General features: G+C 38.9%; 1 protein-coding gene across 1 annotated transcript; it reads right to left on the bottom strand.

Moving 5' to 3' along the window:
• Positions 1-2,844: 2,844 nt before the first annotated feature.
• Positions 2,845-18,247, bottom strand: LOC121414389 (dystrophin-like). The gene is made up of 3 exons (XM_041607545.1): positions 17,745-18,247; positions 5,232-5,455; positions 2,845-3,162 (listed from the first exon to the last, which is right to left on the bottom strand). Exons 1-3 carry the CDS (start codon positions 17,886-17,888, stop codon positions 2,892-2,894), a joined length of 639 nt encoding a protein of 212 aa, XP_041463479.1. The 5' UTR covers positions 17,889-18,247; the 3' UTR covers positions 2,845-2,891.
• Positions 18,248-18,818: the final 571 nt, after the last annotated feature.

The raw sequence follows: 18,818 nt of genomic DNA, 5'->3' as shown, positions 1-18,818 counted from the left end.
CTTGTTTCTCTGTCTGTTTTGCATGATTATCCCCCACTGATGGGATCACAACTCCGCACCAAGCTGTACGCGGACGTTCAATTTCACTGCCGGTGCCATCGGAGACCAATAATCTACCATTTGCCGGTGCCATCTGAGACCGATAATCCGCCACTTGCCAGCTCAATCAATAGAGCTTGAGGATGACTTCAATCCTCCTATTCCCTTCTCTTGTTTCGTCCTGATCAAATTCCCAGCCAGTTAAAACTTGTATAATCCCACTCAACAAAGCCTAAGAGGGCTCCCTCTTTAAGGTGCCGTTACACCTTGGAGGTGTTTCACAAACCTGCTTGTAAAGTTACACACGACCTTACGAATGACTGTCACTGGAACATGTTTTTTGGTGCTATGTCAGCTACATAGATATATATCATTTTGCACAAAAAGTGGTCACCAGGGGGTGTTTCATGAAAGTTGTCAGCACTGACTAAATTGTCAGTGCCGACTATTTCAGTGAAATCCTTGCTTTTGCTTGGCTGAGAAGCTCTGGCCTCTGAATGTTACTAGTGTAACTGTCAGAGAAAAGCATCTTGTGAGGGCTGACAACTTTCATGAAACGGTCCCCAGATGTACATCAAGTACGGACAGCTTTAAGAAGCTCCCATCTGGATGCTTTGGCCAGGTTATGCCGACATACGCAGTCGTTAATCCCAAATCTTAACATCAAAATTTGCACAAATAATTCTCCATACCAAAAACTTGAATCCTCAATATCTTGTGTTGTTATGTAACAAATTAACACTTATGCTAATACTATAGCCAGATTTATATAGATATTTTTGCCAGAGAATACAACTTACTTACTGCCCTTTATGCTTCCATTGGCATGTAGGGCAGCAACGAATGGTCTCCACTTCTGTAGGTCCTGGGCCAATTTCTGTATACATGTAGTTCTCCAAGTGTTCCTCAAGTTTTTCAGTTCTCCCTCTTTGCCAGAGGATACAAAGAGCAACTATAATTACCCCAGCTTCAGCTGGAGCTACAACTTTTAATCATATGCATTTTCTTTGATACCAAGGATGGGATACTTGATAAGAAAAATTGGATTCAAGGAGGCAATGGCTTGGTCTGTGCCTGCAGACTTTTGGTTGTCAGAATTTGTATTGTGCATAAATGCAGAGTTTGAAGTAGTGAGACTATACATTCACTATGACTCTCATTTGACAGTGACAGAGTTTGAAATCTAGCCTTCACTCAAGACATGGTATAATTAGTTTAATACCCCTTTCATAAATCCATCCTCCAATTAGCCGCCTAAGAGTAATGCGGATAATTCAACAAAAATTGCGTTCACATACTCCGAAAATAAGCCGCATCATTTTTACGAGCGCCCGTCCGTTCTGAGAGGAAAACGTATGAGCAGTCCACCTCTAAGCTATTATACACTGCAGGCACAGACCCTGATAGAAACTTTGATGAACAAGAGGGTCTTTACACAAGACTAGCCAAAATACAACTTGCTGTTCCATTGATATGACGGGACCTTAGTGCAAAAGTCATTGGCAGGGACTAGGCTGCATATTAAGGCCACTTTCCCTATAAAGTGAAGGGGTTGCACAGCAGACTAATGCTATTCTGCCAATGTACCCTTTAAACCCAGGGGGCATTTCATGAAATGAATAATCAGATAGATAGATAGATAGATTGATAGATAGATAGATAAATGGTTTATTAATAAAAATCAAGACATCGTCGCGGCTAAGGCCGAATTGCGATGTATTCACAGAGTAATAAAGACACAAAAAATATTCAAACTATAACACAGATATTACAAAATAAATAATACGGATAAAGTATGGTATTGAAAACTACTACCACCATCACCACCATCATAATCATGAACTACAATCCTTACATCCAATTGGCTAAGAGCGAATTAGTCAGTGGAAATCACAGATAAAACTTTTTGTGAAATCCTCCCCTAATAGTCAAGTATTGAAATGTGAATACCCACTTAAAACCCATGATTAGTCAGGTAAAACAAATGAGAGCTCAGTCAATACAGTTTGAAAAGAGCAGATCCTGAGCTTTCTCATATTTCAAAATGAAACAATGTCAAAACGTCTGAAATAGAATCCCATTGATTCAAATGCAAAGGAATTTGAAAGAGAAGTCATTTTGGGATGAGGCCAATTACTGTGAAGAGCACATTATGAATGAATTCATACTTGCACGTCCAAAGGAAGTATCAAGTACCTCCAAAACATGGACATTCTACCCCATCTGTAAATGTAGCATTGCAAGTTTAAGATAAGCTAAAGGATTCCACAGAAAAGCCCCCTACTTTGTAACGGGAGATCCTCTCAAAGCGGCCGAATTTTGAACGGCCGCTGTTGACCCACCGATTCTCCCCAATCATTACGTTCGAGGAGCGCTTAAACTTCTATCAAGCATCCTGAGTGCAATCGTCAATAAGTCCGTTATGGAAGTAACCAAATCCTCCTTCAAAAGCATTCTTTACCCTTATCTTTTGGTAAATACCAATGGGGCATCGTGATGCAAGGTACATGTGACTCAAACTTTAGAGGTATTCAGTCTGGTATAGCAAAGTGAACGGGAGCTACTTTGCCTTCTACGACAGTGCTTCAGGCAAAATCAATGGCATTTTGCCCACAGACATTGGATGGTAGTAGAGTATTATCCTAATCACCACCACCACCATCACCATAATCATAATCTTAATCACCACCACCACCATGACCATAATCATCATCTTAACCACCAACACCACCATTACCATTATCATCATCATCATCACCACCATTTTTATCATTCTCATCCTCATCACCACCATCATCATATCATCACCACCTATTTACACGCACATACATGCAAACGAAAACTCAGCAATGTTAACACACACCCTCCACCTGTGTCCACAAAACACACGGGCTTCCAGCGATGTTAACACAAACTTCAATTCTCCTTCCGTTGTCACTCACCTTCACATGGTCCTCCTGCACAGAGAAATTTTCAAAGGCAGCTCCCGTTAGTTCCGGAACCTTCAGTTTACTTTGTATCTCAACCACCCTAACACACAGTGCATTGGCCTCTTCTATCAGCGTGCCGAAGTCAGCCACCGGCTTCTGCCCACTCTCTTGCTGTACGGTGTTCTCTTCGAATCTGACCAAAAAAGAAAAAAAATGGGAGGGTTAAAATGAAATGGATAAAAATTATTAATGAATAAGAAATGAAGGGAAAATGGAAAATGTGCCCCTGAGGAAGAAATTAGAGCTCCATTCATGAATTTCATACAGAAGTTGGGTCGGGTGGCTCAAGATTGAATGTGGATGGAAAGGTTGAAATTATAGCAATCAATGTGAAAATGACATGTTTCTGAAACATACCAGTTCACACAAATAAAACTGCCTGGGTAAGATTGATTAATAGATCTAATCAACGTTATTCACAACACAGAACACACCAATACACATCAGCATTTTGCAGATGCTATTAATTGCAATTGCAGTTGTAAAAACCCCAACAAAATAATACCTACGAAATGAAGAAATTTGATCACAAACATTTGTGGGTGAATACTGGTTGCATTCTATAGTGTGGTCAAATATATTTGGCCTGAAATGTACATTGCATATTAAAATATATCCAATGAAAAATTAAATTTGTAGAGATTTTGTCCATTCAATAGATCAACGTACATGAATCGGAACGATCATATTTTAAGATTCACCACAAGTGAGTTTCAAGCCTCTTCTGCCCATCCTAATGGAAAATCTAAAATCAAGTAATGATTAAATACAAGGTGGAAGAAAAATTCAAGGCATGGAGTCGCAAGTCAAAACAACATATGGTCCAGAAAAATGCATCAACAGTTAAGTTTGTGTTTGAACAGAAAAATAATAATTGAAGGAAGACACCTCCTTTTCTTTGCTCCAATTATAATGTAATTAGAGAATTCCCAATTTCTTTCCTAATTTCATCAGCTAAGGCAAATCATCTCGACGATTCCCAAGCGATTGAAATGAAATAAACAACGGTGAGGTAAGTACACTTTTAGCCTGCAGTCACATATTTTATTTTTCATATTTTTTCATCCCCTGGGAACAACACTTAAAACCCATCAAATTTTTTCCATCTTTCTTCGTCTAATTCTGTGGGATCCTGGTGGTATTTAGATTTAATTTTGAGTGGTTACATGGGAGACTTATGGTCCAGCCCCTCAAGTTATCCATGACTTTAACGAAAAGCCGGACCCAAGGGCCCAAATTCGCAAAGGTGGTTTGAAAACCAACGCTTGAATCCAGGGTTTATGCGGATTCACCGTATAAATTAGGCTTAATTTAGCGTGTATCGGGCGCGTGTATAAAAATGTCCAATGCTGATGCGCGCTTTTGTCAAAAGTCAAACGCTAAATTAAGCGTAATTTATACAGGGAATCTGCATAAACCATGGACTCAACCGTGGGTTTTCAAAACCACCTTTGTGAATTCGGGCCAAGGAGTTGCAATGAGAAATGATTTCACGAGGAAGTGTTCCAAATCAGAGTAAAAACTTTTATCATATCAACATTAGATTTATTTATTGTTCAATCTGATGTAGCAAGAGTACTGTAGTGAGAAAATGGAAATCAACTGAAACCCAGTTCTGTTAAGAAAAAAATGAACAGATAACATGTCAGCGTTTGTATAAATTTTAGGTAGGAAATAGACCAATCTGCTGACAGAACGGCATGATTTTGTTTGACTAGTTACTGAACCATTTCTTATTTTCAACCACAATTTATCGGCACATTACTGATTTTAACACACCATGCTTGATTGGTTAATTCAATGGATTCTATTCACAACGAAAGCGTTATCAAGCCAATATTTTTTTCATAGAAGCTTACAACATGCAATACGATTGCTGAAATGACTGTTTTTTTTTTTAAAGTTACATCTTAGGAGTGGCATTTCATGGTCAGATTGTAACTGGTGCTCACTGATTCGTTCAACTTTTAAATCTATATTTTCCTAATAATGTTTTTTTTCTTCACATGTATTTCGAAAAAGAATCCAAGATAAACAAATATATCTTTGATAGTCTGTATTCTTTCTTTTAATTATAATCTCGTCAATCTTTATCTTTTTTAGTTGCAAGGGATATACATAGCATGTTCTCTTTGTCCTTTTGGCATACAATGATACCCTTTACAAAACTTAAGACATTCTAGAGAAATGATTTATTCTTACTTGTAAGTTGTCTTTAGTTCTGTGACCGTTCTTTCAACGAAGACCTCCTCCCGGACTGGTTTTCTGAACTGGGTGAATCGTTGCTCAATCTCTCGCCATTGTGTGTTCATGCGCAGCATGACGGGCTCTGCGACCTGTCTGGCCCCATCTGTGTTGAGTTCCTGGGCAGTCTGGTTCAATGTCCCAATCTCTTGTCGTTTCTCTTCGATCTGGCCTTGTATTGCCTGCATGGAATCATTCATTTAAGATAGAAATAATAATAATAATAGCTGGATTTATAAAGCGCTCTTTGCCTGAGGAGACAAATTGCTTGCTATCATAATCCTGGCTTTAGATCGAGCTACCATCACCGGTACTCAGTGCATGCAAGGAATTAATCTTGCCGGTTACCCATTCACCTCACCTGGGTCAAGTGCAGCATAGTATGGATAAATTTCTTCCTGAAAAGGAAAACACGCCATGGCCAGCATTGAACCCATGGCCCTCTGAAAGGCGAGAGTCAGAAATGACAGAAAAAGGTTTAGAACATGTTTTTATTGTCATTGAAGGCTTTTGTAGAAGAATATTACTGACAGTTAACAATGTTGTTCTAGGCTTTGCCAGAAAAGTTTCTCAAAGGGGAAGGATAGTTCATAAAAGAGGTGCTATGTACTAAAATGCTATCTTTATTAGATATTAACACACCAACTGTCTAATTAAGCTTTCTACATGTCAAGCCCCAAAGTGGATACATATATTGAGAGCTTAAAAGTCAAAGAAAAGCTTAGCCCCGACAAAAAGTTAATTTGAATAGAAAGAGATCAAACAAGCATGATACTGGAAAGCTTTTTAAACTCAAAAGTAGAAGAGGCGTTTGCAAGTTCCGCTTGCTTTTCACGAAACAGTTATATGCACAACACAATGATGTACAAACAAGAAGTCCATGACGTTACTCACTATTTCTTTTGTACATCATCATATGAAATATAGAATATGAATATTTTGGGGCAGTTCAGCCAGTAACAAAGCATCTTCATGACTCACAATAGATTGCATGAGTGGCAATGTTGCATATTCTAATTGTGACAATGTTAAATACTGTGATGTAATACCACTCAGTTTAAGTGACCATTATATGGTTGCCTTATCTTGGGGAAGAAGTAAGCCCATGTCTCCCCATAATCACTGTTACGTTTGTTCTAGAAATTTAAAGAAAATTGACATTACGAAGTTTGTTGAAGACATTAGAAAGGTATCATGGGACACTGTGCTATTCGAAACTGATACTGAACTCGCATACATAAACTGGATAAATAAACTTAGAGCAGTACTTGATAATCATGCTCCAATAAAAAGAAAAAGAGTTCGACGTAGAAAATCGCCATGGATGAATGATCAGATCTTGGCCTTAATACGTGAAAGGAATAGGATTAAAAAAACGGCAGATCATTCAAAATCTCAAAATGATTGGGATGATTATAAAAGGTTAAGAAATCATGTAACATCTAAAATAAGAACCGCAAAGCGTACTTATTTCACCGAAAGCATAAAGGCAAATTGGGGAAACTCCCCTTTAATGTGGAAATTATTGCGAGTTTTAATTCCTAGCAAAAACAAATCTACATCAATCAGGAAAATAATTTACAATGAAAGGGAATATGTTGGTGACATCAATATAGCAAGTGTCCTAAATGAGTACTTTTCTACTGTCGCCAAAACCCGTAAAGAAACTGCCATTTTCAAAAGTAATCCAGAACAATATGTTGAACAAGTACAGTCATCTTTCAGTTTTGAACTGACCACTTGTGAAAATGTTAAAAAAGTTTTACTCGAAATCCCTAGTAAGAAGGCTACTGGTATTGATGACATTCCCTCCAGTATTTGAAAAGATTGTACTCCAAGTATTGTTGACTCTTTGACTCACATTATAAACTTATCTTTGAGGGATGGTCATGTACCCGAAGAGTGGAAAAGGGCTAGAATCACTCCGCTTTTCAAGGGTGGGGATGCAACTAACCCAATGAATTATAGACCAATTTCGGTTCTACCCATGTTATCGAAGGTTTTGGAAAAAATTGTCTTCAAACAAATGTATAAAGACTTGAATGAATCGAATATTTTAGCCCATAATCAGTACGGGTTTCGACCAAATTTTTCAACTTGTCATGCTTTGTTGAATATGACAGAAGATCTAAATAAAGCAATTGATACAGGTCATGTCATTGGTTTAGTAACATTAGACCTGGAAAAGGCATTTGACATGGTATCCTATGAAATCCTTTTAAAGAAAATGAAATGTTATGGTTTCGATGACACTGTTCTCAAATGGATAAAGGATTATTTTTACCTTAGAAAACAGGTTACAATTATCAATGGAAATAGGTCGAAAGAATCTTTTGTAACATGCGGTGTGGCTCAAGGGAGCATTCTTGGCCCATTGATGTTTATTGTCTACATGAATGATATTCCTCGTGTCACCAAGTACAGCACAATGTCGCTTTATGCTGATGACACGTGTTTGTATTTAGCATCTAAAGACCCTATTCAGTTACAAACAATGCTAAATTCTGACTTGCAGTCTATTCATAATTGGTTGTTGCATAACGAACTCTTGCTAAATGTTAAAAAGTGTAAGGTCATGTTATTAGGTACAAGACACAGACTAAAATCGTTTAGAGATGTTTTCTTTCACATAAATGGTCAACCATTGGAGGTTGTCGATGAATGCAAGTATTTAGGCATTGTGATAGATAAACATTTGTCCTGGAAAGGCCAAATAGACAATGTCAAGTCTAAATTGCTTCGAAGTTTTTTTATGCTCAGAAGAGCAAGACCGTACATTGATGAACAAACTGCGATGATTCTTTATCAAACAATGATACACCCGCATTTCGATTACTGCAACATCATATGGATGCATCCAAACTCCCAACTGTTAAAAAGATTACAAATAATCCAGAACAGAGCCTTGCGTACTGTGTTACAAGTAGATTTCCAATATAATAGAGTTGAACTATTCAAGAGGATTAAGGTTGACTGTCTAAATGTTAAAATAAAAAAGGACTTAGTAACTCTAATTTTCAAACTTTTAAATAATCTAGCACCAGTTCTTATTTGTTCCAGACTATGTACCAAAACGAGCTCATATTCACTAAGAAATATTGAAAGAACCCTAGTTTTAGATAAACCCAACACAAATATTTTGAAATTAAGTACACTGTATAATGCATCGCATATTTTCAATGAACTTCCTCAACTGGTCCGGAATGAAGTAACTCTTTCTTCTTTTACCCGAAGCATATCAAATTTATTTCCCATGACATTTTAGCTTTATCATTAAACTACACGTGTGTATATTTTTTGGTGGTTTAGGGGGGGGGGGTTGCGTGTGTGTAATTAAGTTGCGAAATATGTTATTCTAATGTCACTTTGCTTTTATTATTCACTCATGTATAAATTTGTTTTTGTTGTTTTTATATTATTGTACTATGTTCTACGGACTTGCTGAAAAACAGCCTGACGGCTGATAGCAGGTTTTTTACCGTATGTAAATAAATAAAACAAACAAACAAACAAACAAATATTCAAGAAAAAAAATAAGTCTTCTTGGGGAAAAAATTAAGATATTTCATATAATGAAATACAAAAATATTGGGTAGATGACATCATTTGTTCCCTATTTTGCATACTGTACCTGCAAGGGGGTAAATATAAATGTCTCTGTGAAATTAAGCAAAACTTCAGAATTGTATTATTTCAGATCCAACTCAGTAAATTGCCACTCGGTCTACACTCCCTTTGTATACTCCATACCATATGAAACAAACTTGAAAACCTATCTTATGTCTCATAACGTCCAATAATTTCATTTCATTTCATTTATTGGTTTTTGCAACATTTTTCATAACAAAATTCTGGACACGAAAATACATATCTGAGACTTGACATCAAAATAATGAACCATAGTTTTGTATATAAATCCTCAAACATATCTTACATAAATGAAAATCATTAAGTGGCATTTCCTGTTACAATAAGTAGAATAGTTGCAAGGGTCGTCACAAAAGCAAAGCTTGAAAACGTAACAACCCTGGATATACATGTGTGTGTACCCTAATTACTCACCCCCCTCTCCTTATGAATTTGAGCATATTTTTTGTTAATATATGATTTTATATTTTTCCAATTCACTGTTTATATTTGAATTTATGATGAATTGTCAGGCGCCTTGAGCATTCTTCAGAGTGGATATGTGCGCATTAGAAATATGGTTATTATTATTATGACTAATCCTAGTTCACTTACATTCAGTATGTCTACTATTAAACCATTTTGGAGGGGGGGGGGGTGCAAAAGGAATTAAAGATGAAGATGAAATAAATAAGAAACAATTTCCTATCTAACAAATATAAACAATTTTTTTTAACTTAAAAAACTGATGAAGTGAAGGAGAGCGAGACACAAAGGGTGTTAAAAAATAAAGAAAGGAAACAAATACTTTTAAACTCTGATATAGGGGAGCATTTCATGAAAGGACTGATCAGAGGCCCTGTTTCAAAAAGAGTTACAACTGTTTTGTAACTATGCCATTATGGCAACGACCATGGCAACATGGCTCAGCAGCCAATCAAAATCAAGGTTACCATGGTAGGTAGTTCCCATGATTGCAACTCTCTATGAAACGGGGCCCCAGATGTTTAATCTGACGAGTCAAATTTTATCCGACAGTTACCATAGTAACAAAGCTCCTCAGCCAATCAAAATCAATGATCTGACCAATTGTGGGATAAAACAAGTTTACGAAATGCTCCCCAGGAAACTAGGGCTAATTGCCCATTGCAGTTATGTTTTCTTTCAATTTCTATTTGTGATGAAGAGGGGAAGAGAAGACATAAAGAGTTTATGATGAAGATGAAATAAGAAATGATTTCCTAGAACCCCTCATGCCCTTCAAGTAATGACTCAATGCCATCTCTCCATAGAATCAAGCCCCAAGGATGATGGAGATGCATGTTCAATCATTGTCATTAAACAAATCCATGGAGATGAGATGGGAATAAGGAAGGATGAGGAGGATTTGAAGGGAGGGGAAGAAGAGGAGAGAGGAGGAGGGGGAAGAGGGGAGAGGCGGAGAGGGAAGGAGAAAGAGGGGGGTCAAGGAAGGGAGGAGTGAGGAGGATGAGAAAAAGAGAGAAGTAGGGGGAAGGTAGAGGTGAGGAGGATTAGAAGGGGAAGAGGAGAAGTAGGAGTAATGAGGGGAGGAGATGGAGGAGAAGGAGAAAATGAGAAGGGAGGGGAGGATAGTAAAAGAGGAAAAGAGGGAGAAAGAAGAGAGGAAAGGAAAGGAGGAGGGGAGAAAAGGAGATGGGAAGAGAGGTAGTTAAACAGGGTAGAAGGAAAGAAGAAAATGAAGGGAGGAGAAAGAAGGTTATGAGGGGAATGATGAGGGATGAGGAGGAAATAAGAGGAGAGGGGGGGAGGACAGCAAACGATGAAGAGGGGGAGGAGGGGATTTGATTGGGGAGAAGGGGGATGAAGAAAGAGGAGGGGAGGAGAAAAGAGAGGGAACAAGAAATAAGAGGTAGAGGGGAAGAGGGAAGAATGTAGAGGGAGGGAAAGAAATGAGAAGGGAAAGAAATGAGAAGAGAAGGAAAGGGGGAGGATAGTAAAATAGGAAAAGAGGAAGGAAGGAAAGGAGGGAAAGAGAGGATGGGAGCAAAAGAGATGAGGATGGGAGGTGGTCAAAAGGGGGAAAAGAAGGATAAAGAAAGAGAAGGGCAAAGGAGGGAGCAGGAACTTTAAACAAAAACCTCTATTTTCTAATGTTGATTTCATAAAATCTATGCGTAAGGACTCAGAAAATCACGAGTTCGTTTCTCCAACAACATCACTATAAGGGTGAAACTTTGTGCATGTATCATCGAATGCTTGATTCATCAAAACAATTTTCACAATGGTAGTAAAATTAACAGACTGAAACAACAACAAATACATCTCACTGTACTGTGGAATATGGACTCTTTCACACAAATACAAATTATAAGTCCATATCTTATACCAAACGAAAATATGTGTAATGTGAATGGTTTGTGCAATCCTGCTACTCAATACAGGCCTGGGAGCTGTTTAAAAAGCACATGCCATCATCAAAAACAAACAGCAGATGAGAGGTGATAGAAGGATAATCCTCGTGTTTGGATAATATCGCATAGATGAAGAAATTTGGCTGTAGGGAGTGACACGAAGCAGGAAGTCGCCGCGGCATACATACATCTTCGCTCATGATTTTTTCGCAAGATTTTCTTTCATGCCCTCCTCAACTTTTCGGTGAAGTGACAGAATAATAAATAGATGCTCCGAAAAATGATACTTTTTTTATTATGACACAGATTCTTCTTATCCCATATTGATCATGAAACTTTTTTTTTTGTTTTAAAAGGTATTTTGATGTGTAATTTAGTGCACCTACCAATGGCAAATTGTTTATTCACAATGCACAAAGATTCAAGGGAAACATTTTTTTCATTATTCACTTTATTCTAAAGACAACATTCTTGACTACTTAGTCTGTTGTAAGGATTAAATTCTTTATTATTTCTCTGTTAAAGGGTAATATTCGAAACTATTTGACCCATTTTGAGGTTGATATTCTTGACTAATTATCATGTTTTTAAAATTATATTCTTGACTTTTAACCCTCCTTTCAGGATATTTTTGACTATTTACTCTGTAAAAAGGGGTAATAATGTGATCCAATACAAAGGACTCTGGTGGAGACTTTGGTATGAACGTATATACAGGTTTATTGTACAGGCCAGCTAGGCAGGTCAATCAACAGGCATGGTATCCATGTTGCGGGAGGTGTATGGAGTGCTTAGATATCCATACTGATATCGTAACATCCCCCTTCTTCTGATAAGATTGAGAATTTCAAATTTCAAGGATATTGTTTTCAAACAATACTTTTGGTAGTCTGCAAATTTTGGTAATTTGGCTTGGTTATGATTTATCAGATATAATATAGAAATTGTTTGGTTTGTGAGAATAATATCAATTTGTGATAAACTGTATGCATCTTCAATTTTACATAACTTCAATCTTGTGCAAAACTGAAAATAATTTGGATAACCGGATTGATCCTGAAATCAATATTTCCAAACAATAAGTTTTGGTTATAGTGTCTTTTGATAATTTCGTGAACACTGTCTTGACATACCAAAAATAATGTACAATGTTTATACATGCATATAATAAACTTAAAACTACACTAATGTCTTCAGTGTTGTCTTCTTTCTTCTCTTTCTCTTCTTTGTTTGAGAGTTTAGAGTGTTCATAATGTTCAATCTTCAAACATGAATCTCTCTGGTTTGCGAATAGTGCGTCCAGACCTCGTGGTTTGTGAGTATGTCTGTTGAGATTGATTAGAGTTGGACATTGGTGTTCGTTGGACGTTGTCTTCCTCTGGTTGAGTTTCTGTGGAATGGTCTTCGTCGAACCTCACACGCTTTGGAGTTGGGTTGGTGGATGGAATTTCCCTCAAGTGAGATCTATTTCTCCTCAAGATTCCTCCGTTCGGCGTTGAAACTTCGTAGGATCGAGGTTCTTCACAGACTTTGGATACTTTGGCTGGTATCCAAGTGTTGTCTCTTGGATGCAGAACTCTCACAGGCTGTCCTACATGCAGTGGTGGCAGATCAGAACTTGCATGTCGATCATGCACTTCCTTCATTTTGTCTCGCCTATTCAAGAGAAACTCGGTGGCAGTAGAATCTCTCGAAAGATAGTGACTTGGCAATGTGGTTCGGATGGGTCTTCCAAACAACATCTCTGCTGGTGATCTCAAGTTATTGTCAACTGGTGTTGCTCTCAGGTGCATCATGGCTAGTTGACTGTCTTGGCTAGTTTGAGAACACTTTGTCAACAGATTCTTGATTGTACGAACCATTCTCTCAGCTAATCCGTTGGATCTTGGATAGTGCGGTGAAGAAGTGATGTGCTTGATATTCCACTTCTTGCACATGTCTTGGAATGGTTTCCCGACAAATTGTGGACCGTTGTCGGACACAATCTCTTCTGGTGGACCAAACAGACTGAAGATTCCCGTCATCTGTCTTGCTATAGCTGCACTGGATGTGTCGGTTAGCTTAGCAATGATCGGATACTTGGAATAGTAATCAGTAACGAGTAGATACTCTTGTCTATTGAGCATGAACAAGTCACTTCCCAGTCTGGTCCATGGTGCTGGTGGTACATCATGGGGATGCAGTGGCTCTTTCTGCTGTCTTGCTTGGTGTTTCTGGCATGTTTCACACTGCTTTATCAGCTGATCAATGTCCTTGTTGATGTTTGGCCAGAACACTGTCTCACGAGCAAGTCGTCTCGTGCTTTCGATTCCCATGTGTCCTAGATGAAGCTGTCTAAGGATGTCATTCCTTAGTGTCTTCGGTATGATGACTTGACTTCCCTTGAAGAGTACTCCGTGTGATACTCCAATTTCATCTCTGTAAGACCAAAATTGACGAAGGGATGTCGGCAATTCTTGGATGGTCTCAGGCCATCCCTGAGTGACTATTTGCCATAGTGATCTGAGAACAGGATCATTAGCTGTTTCTCTCTGAAGCTCTGTTCTCTTGTGTTGTCCGAAGTATATCAAGTCAATCTGGTGCGAATCTTCGGCTTCAGAGCAGATGGATTCCACTCTGACATCTAGCGGAACATCGCGTGCTTCCTTGGGATTAGGAAGTCGGCTCAAGGTATCGGAAAGAATCATGTCTTTTCCTGGTCGATACTTGACTTGACATCGGTATCCTTGGACTTTGATAAGCAATCTCTGTAGACGTGGTGGTGCACTTCTAAGAGGTTTCTTCCATATCATCTCCAATGGTCTGTGATCTGTTATGACGGTGAATTCCTTCCCGAACAGATATGTATGGAAGCGGTTGATACCAAACACTAGGGCTAAGGTTTCCCTCTCTATGTTGGAATAGTTGGACTGTGCAGTGGAAAGACTTTTGGATGCAAATGCAACTGGTTTGCCTTGCTGGAGCAGGCATGCTCCTAGCCCTTTCATCGATGCATCTACCTCAAGAGTTGTCTCTTTCTTTGGGTCATAGAATTGTAGACATGCACCTGATGATACTGCACTTTTCAGGCTGTTCAAGGAATGTTCATGATCATCGTCCCAGATGAATGGTACTTCCTTGTGTAGAAGTTCTCGAAGTGGCGCTGACTTCTCTGAGAAATTAGGAATGTATGCTGCTAGGTATGTGAATAATCCTAGGCATCTCTGAACATCTTCTTTGTCCTTGGGTGATGGCATTGATGTGATAGCTTCTACCTTGCTCGGATCTGGGTAGATACCTGATCTAGTGTACTTGGAACCAAAGAAGTTGATGGCTTCCTTCTTGATAGTACATTTGGAGCTGTTGAACACTAAGCCTTCTTGCTTTGCTGTCTCCATGAGTAAGTAGAGATTCCTATCGTGTTCCTCCTCCGTTCTTCCTACGATCGCTATGTCATCTGCGATGCATATGCAGCCTGGCACATTTTGGACGATTCTATCCATATTCTGCTGGAAGATATCCTGACTAGTACATAACCCAAATGGTAGTCTTTGGAAGCAGTACCTTCCAAATGGTGTACGGAATGTGGTGAGATCCTGGCACTCCTCTGCTAGGTGAACCGACCAGTAACCAGCCTTCGCGTCTAACTTAGAGAAGTACTGGGCTCCTGCGAAGACAGGTTGGACCTCTTCCAAGGTTGGTACCTTGTGCGGGCATCTCTTCAAGGCATCATTTAACCTCCTGGGGTCAAGACAAATCCTGATGGATCCATCTTTCTTCACAACAGTGGTCATGGAGCTGCACCAATCGGTGTGGTACTCAATTTTTCTGATGACTCCTTGCTGCTCCATTTTGTCCAGTTCTGCCTTGATTTTGTCTTTCAAGTGTACGCTGCACTTGCGGGGTGCGTCTATGGTAGGTTTAGCATCATCCTTGACATGAAGCATTGCCTTCCCTCGGAAACTACCAATAGCGTCAAACTGATTTGGATATGCTTGTTTGAGATCCCTTACACTTGTGATAGGTGTTTGTTTAGGTTGAGGATTGGTTGTAGGTGTTTTGTTGTGCATTGAGTGAATTGTGATAATTCCAAGGTCAGTGCAACCTAACAACCCTAGGATCGCTGGACCCTTGACATCTGCTACATAAAATGTATGTGTTGACCATTTTGTACTCTTGTATCTACACTTTATGTCCAGTGTACCCTTACATGGAATTTGTGTCTCTCCGTAAGCTATAAGTTTTATTGTTGTTTGTTTCACTACTGATTCCCACTTTGGACCGTATATTGCTTTGGCGGTACGTACTGTGATAGTGTTAGCACTTGCCCCCGAGTCCACTTTTAGGTAAAGCTTATGTTGACCTACTCTCTGTGGGCATATTATGTCAATGTTAGCAAATGCTACAGTACCTTCTGGATTTACAACTGTGTGTGGTCCATTAGTGTGTATGGTGTCAAATTGTGCTACGTTGAATGGACTGTCTGTAGATTGATAATGATCATGATCTGTGGTAGTATCATGTGTTATGTCCATTTCGCTTATTGGTTTACTCTTTCGACTTTTCGACTTTGATCGTGATTTGTTTTGTCTTGGTTTCCGGTCATCAGATACCGTGTCTGATCTTTGGTCATCTGATCTACGATTCTGTTTACGACTACGATCATTTTTCGATTTACGACAGAATTTGGCCCAATGGCCCTTGGTGCCACAGGCACGGCACTCATCGTCATACGCAGGGCATTGACGAGGTTTGTGGAAACGTCCGCAGTTACCACATGCTTTTCGTCCCTGGTTACGCTTGAACGAATCGATATTCTGTTTAGGGTCTAGTGTCTCAAGACATTGTCGGCTCGCAGCAACTGCCTCGTATTTACGACCTTCTACCAAAATTTGTTCGACCTTGTAACCTTTCGGTTGATCTAGCAATGACTTTTGGAATTCGAGACTTGGAGTTGACGCAATCACTAGCTCCATGATTCGCTCATTTAACTCAGCTTCCTCGAAATCGCAATTTTTGGCTTTGTCCCTACACCTGGTAACGAATTCATCGATCGTTTCATCTGGTTTCTGCCTGTACCGCATTAGCTCTAAGCGGTGTATGCGAAAATTGATATTGACCTTTAACTGTGCCTCTAATAGTCTCCATAGCTCTTGCGGTTTTTCTTTATCGGTCTCTGATGGCCCCGATGCATTGATTCGACGCAAGCCTTCATTGCCTACAGCAATCTTGATTTTTATAGCCATTTTCTTCTGATCAGTTATGTCTTGGTCTGCTAGAATCAGCTCCATTCTTTGTCTGAAAAGCTGGAACTCTTCGGGTAGGTCTGTTGCCTCCCAGTTCATTTCTGGATATTTTCCACTACTCATTGTGTATGTTCGCTGTACGTATTAGGTATTTAAATGAATGAGTGTAGATATTAATGTCTGATTATATCCACGTGTGAACGCTCCTTACAGTCACAGGTCGACTGGTGATGATACCTGTAACGCACTCACAGCCCTGTGTGAATGTCATTAGGTGTTTCATGCAGTGAAAATGCTGGTCACTCCCACTCACTTCTCACACTCCAGATTTACAATTAATATTAGGAAAATATTAATTCATTGTTCACACTCTAGTCCAGAAAATTAAGTAATTTAGGTTTTATCAACTTTTAGTGTATGTTGATCTTATGATGCAGACCTCTGTGCCAGTGATTGAACACAGTTATAACTTATTCAGGCTAAATTTGATTGTTTACAGTTACCGTGAGCATCTCGCTCCTTCTCACAACACTGTGTGATTTGCTGTGACAGTGCATTGGGTATGCACAGTACGGTACGGTACAGTAGCGATGCGATAGCCGGGGCGAGCGGGCACCCGTTGGGTTAGTAAGTAGGTTATGAAGCATGCGAATTTCGGTAAAAAGACATGCAGTTTACTTCCCAACAATACAGTATCTGGTTACTTGATCCCTGTCATTTCAAAGGCGATCACTGGTTTCAGCTGCCACCATGATCCAATACAAAGGACTCTGGTGGAGACTTTGGTATGAACGTATATACAGGTTTATTATACAGGCCAGCTAGGCAGGTCAATCAACAGGCATGGTATCCATGTTGCGGGAGGTGTATGGAGTGCTTAGATATCCATACTGATATCGTAACATAATGTTTACTATTTACCCTATCTTTTCAGGGTAATATCATAATTATTCATCATGCTTTGATATTCTTGACTACATTCTAAAAAAGGAGAACTACTAAGAGGTAATTTAGCTCTTAAAGAGCATGTATAGTGACTGAACTTCGGAGCGCTTATTTTTCTTGTTCAAATTTGAACTAGACAAATCAGCACTCTGAAGTGCAGTCACTATACACACTTTAAGAGCTAAATTAGCTCTTCGTTTTTTAGAGTGTATCTACTCTGATCTGAGGGTAATATTTTTGACTATTTACCCTGATTGAGGGTGATATTCATAACTATTTACCCTGTCGACTGTCTGCGAAGGAGACGTTTCTGAGACACTGTTTTGGATCCAGAAGAAGGCAACGCAGGAGCACCAGGCTAGTAGATAGGCTAAGATCTCGACTTCAATCTCCAACATGATCAGGGCCAGATAGCGAGCTGACATAACAACGGTGGCGCTATTTTATTTTTTCACCGCGAATCGAGTAATAAGTTCTTGGAACAGTCTAATGAAAAATGAGGTTTCAGCACCCTTTGTGAATTCTTTTAAGAATCGGCGTGATAGTCACTGGAAGGATATTGCTTTGTGTACGACTTTGAGTAATGGATCTTCTGTCTCGCCACATGCAACTTATTAAAAATGATAGTGTGGAGCACACAGTTTATTCCCTTGGATCGATGAAGAGGCTTGGTCCTACAAGCATCGTTGAATCAAAGTGAAGTAACTAAGTATAAAGTATCATGTATTTTTTCACAAAGTTTGAGTCCTTTTAATTGCATGAAAAACTAGTTAATTTGAGGACTTCAAACAAATGAATAAAGAGCAGGTATAACAATTTAGGTGCTGCATGTATATCAAATTCTCACAGTGAGAAAGCTTGTCACACACAAAGTCAGAGTCACTTTAGTTCCATGAAGAACTTAGTAAAGTTGAGGACTTCAAACAAAATTATGTTTAAGAGCAGACACAACAATGATGGTGCACAAGTTCTTACTGTGTTCAAGTATGTTCTTCACAAAGCCAGGGTCACTTTAATAATTCCCCTAAAAGAGCATAATTGATGACTTAATCCATTGTATTCCCTCCCAACACTTTGATTTCAATGTCTTAGGATAAGTTCATAAAACGATCATTTGTGTTAGGTCTCTTTCTGCAGCAGAGTTAACTCAGTGATATATTCCAAAATATAATTTCCAATGTTTTTTATTCCTACGGCACCGTCAAAAATCAAACAGCAGGAATGCTTATGATAAGTAGACTAGCTTTCATCCAAGTCAAATCACCAGAATATACGAAGCAATCTGTGCATGAGATTTCTCGCTTCGAAAATTTCAACAGAAGGTCAAGGAAGGAAGGCAGTCCGAATATATTTCA

This window comes from Lytechinus variegatus, chromosome 4, assembly GCF_018143015.1.
Source record: "Lytechinus variegatus isolate NC3 chromosome 4, Lvar_3.0, whole genome shotgun sequence".
NCBI lineage: Eukaryota > Metazoa > Echinodermata > Echinoidea > Temnopleuroida > Toxopneustidae > Lytechinus > Lytechinus variegatus.
Note: the sequence above shows the minus strand (reverse complement) of the source record. Positions and strands in the feature narration are given on the sequence as shown.